Source organism: Dermacentor albipictus, chromosome 1 (genome assembly GCF_038994185.2).
Source record: "Dermacentor albipictus isolate Rhodes 1998 colony chromosome 1, USDA_Dalb.pri_finalv2, whole genome shotgun sequence".
Taxonomy (NCBI): domain Eukaryota; kingdom Metazoa; phylum Arthropoda; class Arachnida; order Ixodida; family Ixodidae; genus Dermacentor; species Dermacentor albipictus.
The window spans coordinates 74664844-74681319 of NC_091821.1; the positions used below are offsets into that span (position 1 = coordinate 74664844).

At 45.2% G+C, this 16476-nt stretch overlaps 1 protein-coding gene across 1 annotated transcript in view; it reads left to right on the forward strand.

The window, feature by feature from the left end:
- LOC135903973 (O-acyltransferase like protein-like) overlaps positions 1–16476 on the forward strand; it is a 60670-nt gene that overhangs the window by 27105 nt on the left and 17089 nt on the right. Inside the window, exons 2-8 of the mRNA XM_065434490.1 lie at positions 3302–3528; positions 4217–4328; positions 7073–7163; positions 7480–7574; positions 8591–8761; positions 10427–10523; positions 14273–14350. Coding sequence (XP_065290562.1) covers positions 3302–3528; positions 4217–4328; positions 7073–7163; positions 7480–7574; positions 8591–8761; positions 10427–10523; positions 14273–14350 — 871 coding nt within the window. The remainder of the gene's footprint in view (positions 1–3301; positions 3529–4216; positions 4329–7072; positions 7164–7479; positions 7575–8590; positions 8762–10426; positions 10524–14272; positions 14351–16476) is intronic.

The window sequence follows — 16476 nt, forward strand, 5'->3', positions numbered from 1 at the left end:
TCTCTTATGGAAGGGGGCTAACCTCAACCGCCGTGCCAGTTCTCACTCTGCGCAGGCTGACTTTGGCCGCTCGTCCATATCCTTGCAGCATAGGGTCAGGCCCTTCCGGCAGCAGGTTTTCAAACGCAGTTTTGGGTTGTGCTTTGACAATTTCAGCTGTATTCATGGTCGCACTGTTATTCTTCATGTGACGCTATTCCTGTACTGTTTTCGCGGGGCCTTGTGTGGGACTTGTACGGGGGTGTTCACTAGCTTCTCCCTCGCGGCCTCGTGAGCCCGCTGATTTCCTGGAAGCTCATGGTACGGTTGGAAATCCAGTGTAAAGTGAGTATATGTTCGCATGCTTGCAACTCACGCGTCAGTCGCCTAATCTTTTTTACTCTATGTCCTGCGACACCCTCACGAGCTGACGACCTCCTTTCAGTCTGTGCACATATTCGTGTCGGGTGCTCTGCCACAACGAATGAGCGCAACGAGTGAGCGTTGCTTTGCTCGCTCGTAACTCTGCCTTTCTTGTAGCAGGTCGCCTATTAAGGACCTCTGTCTTTGTTGCATCATCCTCGCCGCAGTGCCAGGCTATACCGACCATTTCGTCGATTACTGCTGAGCTCATATAGATGTGTCTGATATCTTGGTGCCAGGGCGTAGCCAGAGGGGGCGGGGGGAGGGGGGGGGCTTATTGGCTTCAGCCCCCCTCCCTCCAAAATTTTTTCGGCCTGTCATGCACCGTCGACCAAAACAACTCCCGGCGTTGGAAATTATTCTAGATTTTGTCTAGAATGTCTTTCTCGCGCTCGAAAAGACATTTCGGTGCAAACATTGCGAACTCGGGCTTCATTTCGTGGCAGTTTCCATGCACCTGGAGTCACATAACGCAAGGAGACCCATCCGAGTGAGCGAAAAGTTTCAAAGGCATTTTGATGGCGCGCGGGCTCGTCGCAGACTCGTCAACGCCACAGAATTTACGGAGCGCATGGGTTTCAATTCCGAAACTTTATGTGTATAAAGTTCTCGTAAACTTTTGATGCGAAAGGTGCACTGACATTTACAAGGTCGTGCTTTACATTTTCAATTCCGGAACTTTCTGGGTTTAGAGAGAGAAGAAAGGAGAAAGGCAGGGACGTTAACCAGCTGGGAAGATCCGGTTTGCTACCCTACGCTGGGGAGAGAGGGGAGGGGTAGATAAAGTGATAGCAAAGTAGCGATAAAGAAAGAAAGGAGTATAGACAGAATCACAGTCGGTCACTGTCACCGCATACCGTCACCGCACAGCACAGTAGCACTTGCAGCACTATGAACATCTGTTCAGGCTGCAGCCACTTGTCCAATTCTGTTGCCCATAAAAATTGCAACAATGCCCTCGTCTCTCTCCGCTGGGATGGCTTGTGATGTTCGCATTCTAGAATAAGCTCTTCTGTTAGAGGTTTTTAGTCAAAGCGCGCTATCGCGATTGCGAGCGATCGTCTCTGTAAATTGTAGAGAGGAAAGTAACAGAGAAGGTGTTGAAGAGTCTCCTGGCTACCACAGTCATCACACGAGGCGTCGTCGGGCAATCCGATTCGGTATGCAAAAGACTTAGTGAAGGCCACCCCTACCCATATTCGACAAAGCAGGGTAGCTTCGCGACAGCAGAGTCCATCTGGAATGCAAAAGCATAGATACGAGTCTAAGTTGTTTTGAAAACTTCCTACGTTCCACAAGGAGAATTTAATTTTCTTATAAACATTTAACGCCAAAAGTGCATTCTATTCTAAAGTCGTACATTGGACCATACAACGAGTCAAGCCAAATCAACACATTATCAGACAAGTTGAAAAAGCAGGCAGCGAGGACCGATGAGAAGAAGTGTTGTGGTGGTTAATTTGTTCCATCGAGTCACAGAAAAAATATTAAAATTTTTTGCACGTGCATCAACGTACCCATGTCTAAACACTAAAACCAGGATATGTAAGTACGTTCTTACTTATTTTTCTACTTTGACTTTTATTCGCGAGGACACTTTGAGCCTCTTCACTTTTCTTGTTCTCGCTACCTGTGGGCTGCCAGAGCCAGCCAGAGCGCATGCGTTTTTCTCGTGCTGCCCCGACCACCGCGCGGCCCACTTCCATGCGCGTTCGTTCTTCTCTGGCCGAGGGGATTTTGGCGTGGCAGAATTTTGGACGCTTTGTGGCTGGCAGAGGAGAAAAAGAAGCAATGGTTGCTCGCCGTCATCACTGTGGGGATTCTACGGATTGCAACGCGTTCGCTCGAGGGCATCACCTGCAGTTCGATGTTCGTGAAATCTCTCCGGAAAGTCTTTTGTCTCGCCAGATGTAGGATACCGAGCAATATGCATGTGGTTCTCAGAGGCCCAGGCTTCTCCCGTTTTTTTTTTTTCGATATTCCTTCGATAGCCACATAAGGTGCCCAAAGTATTCATTCGATTGTGGCCAACATGCTTTCCTTTGCGTTTTATTTTTTTTTCAGTCCGGTGCCCCCGCCCCCCAAAACAATAAAAGACGTTGTTGTGGCGCAGCGAATTGTCGCATGGTGAAAGTTCGATTTTTTTACGTACGTCTTCTTTTGCGGAAAGTAATTGGCCACGGAACTCTTCAGTTGCCGGATACATGTATTGTAGAATTGCTTTCGCAAGCATATGGATACTGTATGTATATATATATATATATATATATATATATATATATATATATATATATATATATATATATATATATATATATATATATATAACCCACAATGAGTGATTGTTGAGAATCAGTATCGTTAGTGAGGTTAAGTGCTTGCAAGTAATTGAATTTAGTTGAAACCCGTTCCCCAGCGTCAATCGGATTTCTGCAAGCAGCGTAAAATCGATGACAAAGGGGGGAGGAATAGTATCAAATAATGCTTTGTTTGCGGGATCTTGACAAGCTTGTATGCCGGCAAATATGAAGTTTCCAGACTGCACCAAATCACCGCTAAAGTTTCACGATCCGCGAGGTCGCGGGGGGCAACTCGCACGTGAGTTTCTGAATAGTGACTTCATTATTATGTCCTTTCCTTATTTCAATTTGAAGAGAAAGCTGCGCTAGATGTTCCAAGGAATTGACGGCGTGTTCAGTTATCTTTTAGATGGGGAATAGTTGCTTTCTCAAAACAAATAGCAGAAATACAAAAGTGGCAGATTTCTCAAGTCCCCTGTCACAACCGCATGCGGCTGTTTCTAAAGGGCACGTCTATAGTCCCCGGCTGTAGAGCTAATTTCTCAGATTGCGAACAAGCTCAGTGCCATCTGAGTCACAACCTCCGGTTTCTTGCGCAGTGATGGATGCATCGGGCAAGCTACCCGAGGGCCTTCTGGAAGGGCGTATGGCGTCCATCGGCTCCTACGACGAATGTCTCGACCTGATCGCCGAGTACAAGACGCAGGAGCTGTACCGTGGCAAGTACTGCACCGTGTTCCTCTCATCGGGCCACAATGTACAGGAGATGTTCAACAACGAGACTGACGCCTCGGCGCACCTGTCGACTCTGCTCAGGCACCCTAAGGCAAGTACGGTCACCGTGGAACCGCAAGCTCGATCGCAAGTGGCTGCAGGGCCCGTATATAAAAAAGATGCCTTACACTATAACTTTGAACAAACGCCAAGCAATCGTGATGTAGGTCATATAATTCGCGAAGGTGGCCGGACAATGACAAACGAAGTTTACGAACGAAAAGCTTCGCGAATTCGGCTCTCGGCGCGTGCGCGGACCACGCCTCGATTTAAAAAGTTGACATGTCTGAGAACTGTTCGATACAGCCAATAATGACAGAAAACGAGAGGTGCCGGAGCCGGCGGTCTTTGACAAACACATCTCGCAACAAAATGCTTTGTGAATTTGGCCCGCAATTCCCAACTCTTCTTTTTCCTCTTTTTTTTTTACCAAAGAAGGATTCTTGAGGATGGATGCCGGCCAGTCATAATAGTGTGAACTAGATGAGAGCGAAGGCGCCAACCATTAAAACATTCCTTACAAACTAAATATTTTCGTGGCTTTAGGATCTGTGCCAAATTTACGAGACTTTTTTTTTTCATTTGGGGGGACTCTTTTTCATTGGCTAGCCAGGTTCACTTCCTGATCGGCAGGCACTGTCCCGAATGGACGCCTAACAGAGCACATGCATTTTAAGAAACAGTCCATGCCTTGCGCGTTGACCCTCTTTTCACAAGCTGCTTCATTTGTGCTCCCACAGCGGATGACTCGGATCGTGTACCGCGTCTCTCCGGAGAGCCGCAAGTTTCGGCTGGGTGTCTGCGTGCCCTCTGTTTGCACTCTCGACGACGTGCAAAATGTGGTCGCTCACAGTAAGTACCACCCTCACGTGCAGGTTTGTCTTGGCGTCCTATTTCTACTGGTGATCAATGTGAAGGTGAATATGTATGAGAGTGAATGGTCACACACGCAAACCTACAGTTTTGTGTAAACAGACGTTTGGTCCTTATTTTTATCGAAACAAAAATAAAAGAAAGAGATTAAGTCTGTTATAGTGGTTACGGCTACTCTTTTTCATGTATTAGTAATATTAATAAGAACAAATATTGCAAAATAAGAAATAATGCCACATGTTCGGAAAATCTAGGGCGGAGTTAGATAGGGCAAATGAAGTCCACATATAGTCCTAGACACACTGGAATATACAAAGATAAAAGGCGAGAACGCGTGCACGAGACTATTGTGCGGTACAAGATGAACAGGCGTACAGATGAACAAAGTACATCGATCATACACACAGAGACACAACAGTAAAAATTGGGTTACACCACACAAGCCGCACAAATATGAGCATGATGCACATATTAAACAACAAGCATGCGTAAATACAAATGATGAAGGTGGATTGTCCTTACATAACATCACCCGATGCGGCCGCTAGTACACGTTTATTATTCCAGTTTCTTTAATGACACGTGCAAGTGCATTTAGTGCTTTTCTCTGTGCTGTTTTCGATGGCCATGGATCGAGCAATTTTACGAGTGTGAAAGGCTGGGTGGGGATCAGTTACGAGTAGTGCTTTTTTCCAATTGTCGTTTATGTGTATCCTGCCTTGGGTAATCGATGAGTAGATGAGAAGCGCCCTCGTCGTCAGACCAGGCTCGTTTCAAGACGCGCTTTGGCTCTGCTTCTCGTAATGTTTACGTGAAGTGCAAAGTAATAAAAAGTCCAAGGACTCCTAAATACTTCTTATGAGTTGTGAATGCGAAAGCATTAATGCCTTGTAGAACGCCGCTGAGCGGTCTTACGGGTTATGAACTCCTCGCGGGCAAGCGACCGCGTTGAGATGCTCGGCCAACGTCTCCTGTCTAGCGCAAGGCCGATGCACTTCGATCCGGGAGATTATGCTACCTTGCCCGACTGCCATAGAACCTAATTGGGACGCTCCCGAGTAAGCCGCGGCGATTTTGATGTCACCGCCTTCGTCACGCCAGGCTTGGCAATGGAAATTTCGGTCCAAGTAGCATGATGTCATAAAGCGGACTGCACAGGCCTGCTATCCAAGAGGCGGTGGTTTACCCCAGTTAGTAAGACACTCGGCTTCTGAGCGGGGGATGGTAGGTTCGGGACTCACTACCGCCAATGTTTTTCCTTTGGAATTTATCCTTTTTGTGCATTAATTTCTTTATAGCGATTACCGAGGCGAAGTTAGAACGCAGGCGAGAACTTGCGCAGACAAGAAACGCGCGGAAACACAGGCTTCCAAGAGCGAGAGTGAGGTTGACGTGGCGTCGCGGCGATTCCCTCTCCCTTCATGCAATACCAGATGTTGCATCAGGTGAGCAGCAGGTGAACAACAGGTGTTCCGTTCTGCCCGTTATGCTCCGTCCTGGCGCTCACGTGACGTGGGGTCGCAGCCAATGGGACGTTAGGTGCCGTTTCTCTGCGACAGACGCCAGATTTATGGCTATTTATGGTTGATGCTTTCGCATCAAAGGAAGTGTCGTTCATGGTTGTAACGGTGCTGTTCGCTCCGGTATCCCGGCGCGCAGCACTCAGTTTGCACGCATTGCTAGCTTCCCTGAGGAAACGCTTGCGCTGGTGAGCACGTGGCTTTCCCAACAAAGTCTCGGGAACGCAGTCAAGCAGTGCAAGTAGTGATTCCCGGGTTACCTAAGATAAATTCCGGGCATGCAAGTCATGTAGCGTATCAGAATCTGTCAATGCCCGCCGGTGGACCATACTTCGAAAGGCAGACACCGGTGACATTTGGCGTCTACAAACCCTTTTGCAAAGCACAATTGGCAATAGTTGGCCTTTGCGTCGTGACGTTAGTATATATCACGTGATGTGCTGGCTTGTAATTTATCTAGGTATTTGTGGGTGCTGTGCATAACCGCTTCATGGAAAGAAGTAGAGGGCCTGTCTCTAAGCTGAGGTAAAGACTAAGCATAATAAGATATGCAATCGGTGTGGTCAGCAGTGGATGAAACGCAATAGACTTAGCTCGTGTTCTTAGCTGCATTCTTCGCTACGGAGCAGTGCAACGACCTCTGTTGATAACAAAAAAAAAAAGAAAGAAGGCGGGAATAGCAAAACACGCGTATTATGACAACCTTTCACTTTAAATTATCCTTGAATCAAAAAATCGCCCTGAGTATGCATCGTACCCGTGCACTTAAACAATCACGCTAGGACATGCTAGCACGCTATTTGTTTATCTATGCTGTTTACAGGCTTAGAGCTAAGGTAATGTGTACAGCTCTCGCTGTCGCTCTCGTCATTTGGCACTCATTATGTATTCTACCACTCTATAGTACACTCATTTCGAGAACCTTCCGTGATCGACAAACTTACAGCGCGTTTATCAGTATCGTAAAGCTTCAGGTTCTATGAATGGCTCTACTGGATAACCTGAACCTGCAACGTTTCGCTGATGAATGCACACTGCGATGCAAATTACCGCTTGCGGTTTGGGGAATGTTGCTAAGCTGAGTGGACGCTCTATAGCGTTGAAGTAACCCTGAATACGAGCTAAGAACATTCTATGTTTAAAAATGCTGGTGAATGAGTCAGCGATCTAACACAATTTCTGCCCTTTTGTTTATCCTCGCAGCATCTTCGAAGTCGATTGGTGCGAAGACACAAGTTAGTCGCTGTGTAGTCAAAGAAGACGTGTCGATTAGCGGACTGCAGGTCTTCCTCATGTAAGTTGCCCGAACCACTGCACCTGCATGTCTTAGTTCGAGATGTCAGCACTTGTCAAATGCATATCATTCGTGCTCAAGAAGAAGAAAAAAACGTATCAGACTTAAATTACGTAAATCTACACTGCATTTACTGACAGTCTGATGTAGTCGTAACAAATTTACTTTATGGGTTACGTAAGTACTAGATTGAGAGCCATGATGCTTTCTCTTTCTTTGTTTTTAAAGATTCTACGAAATATTGTTCGTGCATGCAAACAGCCAGGCCTGTTTGTTGAGTGACTGTTTGACGGCTGTATCTTTCTTTTTTTTTCAGAATCACTCTGTGCGTGCTTGTAAGCGTCATACTTGTGGCTACTATTCTAGACATGCGGGTGGAGGACAACGCGCAGAAAGCTCTGCCTGGTGCAGGTACTGGGTACATTTATGTATTACTTTAAACACAATGGCCGGACCGTGGAGTTAGGCTGCTGAGTAGAGGCGTATACTTAAGTGTGTTCGACATTTTCTAGCAGACCGTAGCCTCATTATTGGCTCTTTGTGGTGCTTGAAGAACGTTTCTATTTTTTGTTGTAGTTTCAGGTTGATGCTTCCTTTGCATTGTTTTTTTGTTAGTGCTTAATGTTTTTGCGCGACTGAACTTGGTTCCCTTCCGGATTCAGAACGTTCACGCTTTTCCTTATATGTTATTTCTAATCATGGTATTTCTATTTTCTGGATGATAGCTTTAGTGTGCACACCTATTTGGATGCTTATCGTGTCCACATATCGTGACATTCGTAACAAGAGCATTTGCGCGTGTACAGTTTCACTCTTTTTGTTGTGCTATGGGTTACTCATTTTAATTGATTTGTGCATATTGCTGCTTTATCAGCAGTGAATTCTCACGATATATCGCTGGATACAGCGTAATCTAGTTGCCTGTGATATCATGATTACAATAAAATATACATAAAAACAGCTGTCTATGGCAAAATTTGGGTTGAACTTAGGAATGCTTTCTGATTTTCAGCGCTAGCTTGTAGGGCGAATCGACGAAGCAGAAATTTTGTCATCCTTTAGAGACAGTTCGTCGTAAAATCAGGACCAAGATTGTGTCATAAGTCTTGCTCATTTGGACCCACGAAAACTTACTAAATGCAGACCAGAGCGAATCGCACTATGAGTCAGCGAATGCATCCGTCGATAAAGAATAGCCGGTACATACAAAAATAAAAACGAGCAACAATGTAGGCTATACCAAAAATATGACGGAGCGTTTTTTTTTTTTAGATAGTCATCTTGCGACTTGCTTAAGCGCACTCTTGTTTTGAGTGAGCAGAATTTCACTGTTGAATCATTCGAAGCAGACTCATCGGAAACTCTGTGGTTTTTCTATTCTCGCCAGACTCTCATTTCTATGCGCTTTTCTGACTACCGCTGCACAGGTTGCCTGACCAACTGTCTGCTGTCGTTCTCATTCGCTCGCAACCTGCGCCGTCTCACGGACCCCGTGGAGCCTCCGGAGTTGGGTGCAGCACAGGGTGTGCAGGCGATTAGCATGGCTTGGCTCATATGTGGACACACCTACTTCCTCACTGAGAACACGCACATGTTCAGTAAGCGAGCTGTTCGTTTCTTTCCTTTGTACACGTGTCCTTGTTTGTGCTTTTGTTTTCGTTTGTTTTTTATGTCTCATTCTTGAGAAACACATGGAGCGCTATAACGTAAAGCTATTCGAAACTTTTCTATTCTAATTCTTCAATCAGTCCTGCATGATTGGTCAAATCATTTTCGACTACCCCCACTTCGCCTGTCTCACGCGACTTCACGAAAACCACGAAAACGCCCCATATGATAGGATGTGTGCACACTGATTATGCGTGATTAGACCGAACGAAAGAAAAATAATTATTTCTGATTCAACGCCTTTTTCGCCATAATACTCTGCCTTCGCTCAAACGTTTTCGGGCTGCGAGCCCTTCGCCTCTGTCACGTGACGACACAAAACCGCGAAAACTCAGCGAGTCCAAGTGACATGCACGCGTTAAATACGCATTCATATGCCGAACAAAACTTAATTTTTTTTCTGAATAGCCGGAGACTGTCCTGTTCTGAAAGGAATAAAAGATGCCTGCCCATCGATTGCTCTGGCACTAGCTACTCGGAGCTGCCGGGGAGCATGGATTTATTTGCGCATAATCAACATTTTTCCGTGGCAGTATAATGTCATCGAGTCCTTTCGGCACACATACGACATCAATTTACCAACTCTTCTTTGCCGAGGATCCGTTCAGGCAACATTTTTAACGTTCCGTTGCACGCCGCCGCGATTTTCGACCAGCCACCGCAAGCTAAGCAAGCGGAAGCGGACCAATCGCAGACGCGGACACCACTCTCCTCATTCGGTTATCTACTTTCACTGTGCTGGCTCGGCCCCATCGAAACTCTCTCCACTTGAGCGTACTAGTCGCCTCTTACCAACCAATTAGATAAGAAAAACTGCTCAATGCAGGCCATGTTATTCGCTTTGAAAGCAAAAGAAAGCGACATCCTATAAACGAGAAGCGTGTTTGATTGGGCTTTTCAAACAACGCTACGGGTTACCGCCCGATGCTGCCGTCGGTGGTTACGTAAATTTGACGTCAGGAGATTGAAATAAAAACAGATTGGAATAGTTTTACCTTACAGGGACCATGGACAGGACCATCGGCATTTTATATGCTTAACCGCTGGCTAGTTGTCCATGCCATTGTGAATTCGGCTATTCGGGGATGAATTCAGAAACATTTTTTCTCCGTAAGTGCCGTATGCTATTGGCCAGCCGTCTTCAATAATACGTCCAAAGTCATGATTGGCTGACAACTGCTGTTACGAACAATGCTTAAGTGCTCCTTTGTGAATGTGGACCCTGGCAGTGAATTCACAAAGCTTTTCGTTCGTAAATGGTCCTCGCCATTGGCTGGCCGCGTTCACCGATAATGTGTTCTGCATCCTGATTGGCTGACATGTGCTTCTACGAACAGTTCTAGCAAAAAAGGGTTATTTTTCTGTGGGAATACGGAGGGCCCTGAGGCCAAATTCACAAAGCTTTTCGTTCGTAAGTGCTGTTTTTCATTGGCTGATCGCCTTCGCTAATAATATGTCCTACATCACTATTGACTGGAATTAGCGTTTTTAGTCTAAGAACATTTTGTGAACACGGACCCTGATTTTCAAGCTATCTTTACAGTCTATGACGAGCACTGCAAAGGGGCCCAACTCGCTGGTTCTGTTTCGTTCAGGTGGATTGCTGAGGGCCTACGACAACATCTCAAGTGACATCTTCTTCTCGCCTTTTGTGAACTACACCCTGGCTGCCAACACCTTCTTCCTTGCCACGTGCGTAAGACAAAATATCACTTCTGATCGATGCCAGTGGGCAGCGTTTTATCAAGTATAACTTATTGCATGGGGGGCGGGGCAATCAGCGCTGTCTGTGGCCTGAAGGCATTTTTACCTGTCAGGAGGCTGAGAAACCTTGTCTTCGTTCACTGTGCCATTCATCTCCAGTAAATGAGTGTCGGGTGGAGATTGAGTTCTGTTCTGTTGCTAAATAATTCGATGCCAGGAAAGCGGAACTTTTTCTGCGCGTGCCATTACAGCATTTCTTGGGACAGATTACTCAGGCATAACAGATACGGGTAGCACTTCCACATTTGTTAAGGTTACCAGAAGTTTAAAATTTGTCTTTGGGAGAAGCTCAGCGCCGCCACCTGGACTGGATTGTATGAATAAGCTTCAGCAGCAGAAATTACGGCCACGCGATGCAATAAACTAAGTTAATACTATTTCCCGAAGTAATCTTGAACCATTTTATTAAAGCTCATGTTGCGATTGCCTAATTGCAGCTTCCAGTCATCGCAGGAATCTCAAACCGAAACCACTAGCTCGAGATATCCGTTTATCACTCACTTTGTGATTGAATGCACCGCCGTTCTGCTTATTATTTTCCCGAAAAACTTTTCTTGCGCATTGCGATAGAAAACAACCTAGAATTCTATTATGCGTTTTAGGGTGCTTTTCGGAGACTGATTTATCAGGCTTCCTTCTAGAGGAACAAGCCTTAAAAATGTCGTGGTTGAATTTGGAAATTTTAACGTGCATCGTTAAGTAAATAATTAGGGTTAATTAATAAAACACTGTTAACCAGGTTATTGTATACCTTGAGTTGTGCCGCATCCTCTTGTTTGGGTAATTTTGATAAAATTTGTTCATGAACATAAAATAAATAAATAAATAAATAAATAAACGCCAGGTATACAATATCCGAGGGCGATGTTGTTGACAAATACTACATAATTCTGGTAAAATCACGTTTTGTGCAAGTGCATCATCTGGACGTTGCACACCACACCAATGTACGACGACTGCCTTCATACGGAACTCCTGTTGCAGACGATGGATGCCGCAATAATCGGCCTCAATGCGCTCCGCGCCGTTTCATATCGCGAGAGAAGTACGTGAGATCCTGCTTTTTTGCGTACAACGCTATCTTCTGCATCGGACGTCTGGAAATATGGTCGCATTATGGAGCTTATAAAAGCCGACCCATAAATCTCCTCTCGACTTTTGGTGGCCAGTCGCCTTGGCCTAGAAACGCGTGGCGTTTGTTGGGGTTCTAGCCTGCTGCAGATCTTGCGGTGGACATTTTGCTTGTATTACATATATAGTACCCGTTGCTTATGGGCTGTTTGTTATAAAGGTACTTTGCTTGCAGGATGGCAATATCGCAAGGGTGGGGGGGGGCGAGACATGGTTGCATCAATTTGTGGAAGTGTTAAGGAAAATTTTGGAAAGCGTCCCACATCTGCGAGCTAGCACAGGAAACAACGCAACATGAATATTATTCTGCAGTTTGAAGGTAAAAACTTGGCCCGCATTCACAAAGCACTTCCTACGCTGCAACGGTTCGTACATCGTAGAGCCGGCCAATCATGACAGCGAACATATTATCAGTGAAGGCGGTGAAGATTTCGTACGAATAAAACGCTTAGTCAATTCAATCCTTGGTCTTTTTATTCGCCTAGATTCATTTAACACAACCAAGCGTCCTGAATAAAACGCGGATAGATGCAACGAAATGCGGACACTGTACTTACCGTCTCGCATAATTCCGTAATTTCTCATCGATTAGTAATCAGTTGCTGAAAGTTCATTGAGCGATGTTATTAACATTGAAGTGTAAATCAAGCCACCTACTCGTGAACGCTGATAGGCAAAGAGGTGCGCCGCGTCTTTCCCGTAGTGATTCCCTATGCGTCCGCCTGTTTCGCCTGCAGGACGGAACGCTTTTGGTGCCACCCAATGATGACAGCGAAAGTTTCCGACCCATTAAAAGCAGCGCTTACAAAACAAAACAGAACAAACAAACAAGCAAGCAAACAAACAAAAGCTTTCCGGATGCGGTCTCTGTGGTCATATGAGCGTGAAGGAAAAAACCAGTCAAAAAACACAAAGGACAAGAGGAGAGGTTCACACCACAACGACCGGACTATCAACTGAGCTTTATTAGAATCGGTGTAGGCCCAGCAAGGCCAGCAGAGCGATTCACATTCGAGGTTATGTTTCATCATGGCGCGTCATATCCTATGTCATATCCAGAATGTAGCGCAGCGGCCAACTATGACAAGGGACCAGAATTAGAAACGTGCGGAAATGATTGCTACACTACGTTGGCCCTGTTAACCAAAGATATATGTCGGCGTGAGTAGGCGTTGCCACATTAGTATGTGTGGAATAAAAGTAGAGGGAACAGAACGGCCAATAGTGAACCGTTCAAAAATGGCAGGCGTTCGAGGTATTTTTCGCGGACGCCAGAGAAATGGCGGCATCACAGATTGCCGTCCTTTCTTTCTTTCTGTCTCTCCTTTTGCATATCATTCCGCAGACATAATGCATCTGTTTGCGGGATTCGGTGTACGCGAAACATCTCACCTACGCACTTGTCATGTGATGCTTTCGGCACTCACTCAAGGTACTGGTTGGCTGTTGCTACATAGCGTCGACCTCGTATGTTGGTAACCGACGCCGATCACTGTGGTTGAGCGATTGCCGAAAGAATTGACGTATTACAAGTCTGCGCTAAAACAGTATTCTTTAATATATGACGAGTAAAGAGCCATTATTATTCATTTATGCACTCGTGTGTTCTTTTGCTTCGCTTTGTTTTCTCAGTAATAGCCACACGTACGCAATGACGCGTCACGGCGCGTATACGCGCCAATGCGTCTAATGGCGGCGGCACTCGATATTAGGCGCGCATTGAGGTAGAGGAAAACCGGCCGACCTGTGTGGCCTTGCAAAAACACAAGCGCCAGTCCCAGCGACGTAAAGTTCCAAACAACTAGGTGGCAGCACCCGACGTGCTCCTTGTAGCCTCCTAACGTTTTCCCGGCAGGCAGTGTTCATGGGGAACTTTTCCAATGCGCTCCTGCAGGCCACCTCCCTGCATCCTCCAACCTCACTGAGAAACAGCCTTTGCGCATGTGACAGCGGCGTTGAACGCGCGACCACTCACAATTAACACTTTCGAATTAATACTTATGAATTTGGAAAAGTACTTTCAACAGTTAATAGGCGGTATCCCGTGGACGTCGGGAAACCTTTCTTCAAGCAGAAATGCTACACCGTTTTCTTACAGCAACGATACTAAAATAATGTTCACCTCTGCATTTCTCATTTCTATTTCTCTGGTTGGTTTCATGATAGCGGCCCTCTTTCGTACTTGTTTCGTAACGAACTTCGTGCCGTTGTGATTGACGGTGACAGCGGGTCATAAAACTTTGCTCAAATGTTACATTATTACCGTGCAGCTTCAAAGCAGAGGGGTCATAGTAAAAGCAGATAACCTTTTTTTTTTCTCATACTGTCTTTTTATTCAGGTTCTTGCCATTTCTTAAAAGTTATACTCCGCGCTTAACTTTTTTCTTACCTTTTTCTTTCCGTCACTCCCATGCATTTGCATGTTTGTGTCTGCTTCCGTATCGCCTGTGCGTACACAGCAGTCGAGACAATAGTCGATTCTACAAAGCTGTCTGGTACGTGCTGTCAAAGAGAAATTTAATTTACTTGATCTCATCTGTTTGCAGCGGCCTATTTTTGGCCTACAAGTGCGAGCTGTACTCTTACAAGTCGGTCTTCAGCATTCTCCTGCAGAAATACTTCCGGTAAGTGCGCGCAAGGCTATTTTGTGCATTCACGGCTGCATGCTATCCTTTTCACGGTTGGTGAGACGCTCATCTGTGTCAGTCGCTCGCATGGGTTGATTGCCCTAGCTGGAACCAGGTTTATGATTTTTTTTTCAGACGATAGTTTATTTGCTAGCATGAATTATGTAATTTACAACTGCTACTGTAACACTGAGTACTTGATTCTGGTGCCCTTATCCCAAACAATTTGGAACAGCCGATTCTAAATGGAGAAGAAACTACCGCGGAAACGCACTCCTTGTTTTCTAAAGCGGACTAGTAGCGCTGCCTGAGAAGCAGCGAGGGTAACACAGACACCGATGCATGGCCTCCGAGACGGCTGGCGTGACGCTGCTCTCTATGCCGCCGGCCAGGATGTGGAAGGTGTGTTCAGGCGGCGTATTCAACATGTCTGATGGTAACAGCTGTACAGAATGTTCCAGCTTTCCATATGCAATCATGCTATCGGAAAATTAAAAGTTAATAAAGAGGTAGCGAAGCTTTTTTAACGAGTCGCAGTAAACCGCGGATTGGCTCCTAGAAGAGGGACTCTAAACATGCGTGTGATTTCCCGTTTTTGTGCAGGTCAATTTTGCGTAGAGAGGTTAAATTTCATTGACACTATGAATCAGTCAGAGTAGCTTGTTTCCTGCGTCATTGTTTCATGAAGGATAAATCATATACAAATATCAAATGGGAAATTTAAGCTGCATCTCCTGCATCACCGGAGTACAACTAAAATACAGTGAAATATATGACTTACTGAATCTGAAATGCGAGGACATAGTGAATGAAATTGAATTGAAATTGTGAATGTGAATTTCGAGATAAATGAGAGACAGGAAGGAAGGATAAGAAATACGTATATGATAGTAGCATGACCATGAAAAAAAAAAACGAACATTCAGAAGGCACAATTTTTTATAGTATTCAGTATACATTTCAGGTACATCATGAACGTTTGGGGGCAGATATATTAATACATAGGTTGCATATTGCCTGAACTTTGATCCTAAAAGTTCTGTTCTGTTCTGTTCTGTTCTGTTCTGACACGTATGAACTGTTGCGGAGAGATTGAGGTGAAGAGTGTCTCGGCTACTCCTTTTCTCTGTATTGTGCTGCAAAATAAGTAAATAAATAAAGAAATAAACGATAATGCTAAGAGAAATAAATAAATCAGAATTGAATGAAACAAATAAAGATAACAACATCGTAATGGAGCATGTTGATAGCTTTTCAGCCTTCCTTACGCTCTTGAGTTTCTTCGTATATGTTTCGCAAGTTCGCAAAACACAAGGCTGGTCGTGCTTTCGTTCCCTTGGTGGGGAACGAATATTACATGGTGCACAAGAAGAAGCACGAGAACAACCTCGCTCGATTTCTTTGTGAGCTCGCCGCATTTTCTAGGGACAATTGATTTTATCTTGCACAGACTTGATCTTGTGTACGCTCTCCTTTTCCATTGCATGTCAAAACTATACATTTCAGAACCCCAACTAACAAAGGAAGAAAAAGAGAGGGTAACAGGTGCACGTTGTTCTGCGCAATCTGTACAACGTCTGCACGAAGTTGTTCTTTGTTACATGCGTTACAAGGAACATCTAAAGCTCAACTGTACCGCTGATTTGAGGTGCTATAGGAGGAAGGGCCGAGAACTCTGCTCAACCTTAAGAGTTGGCCCCAGACAGAGTCGAGTGGCTTTCTTTTTTCTGCAACATAGCAAACGTTCGCAGTCACAATGCGATAAAGAGGGGTTTATTTAGGGCATTTGCCTGACTGAACCACTTGCGGCGCTGCTATTGACCAATGAGTCCATAAAAAAATTGCTTGCGTCTGTCGCAGCTCTCTCTCGTATTTTTATCGCGCATACAACGAAAAGAATCGTGATGCGCAAGTTTCGAACACCTGCGCCCTTACAGCGACAAAAAAGGTTTGGGTGAAGGGTTTGAGGGCTAATTTTATGCAATCCATAAAGTGGAATACTTTTTTTTCATCTTCTCATCCTTTTAATCCGCTCAGAAATGTTTGGAGGTTATTAGGATACCCACCTGGTCGACCGTGAAAACTTCTTGTTTTCATAAAGGAGTGCCTGCCTTAGTGAGACA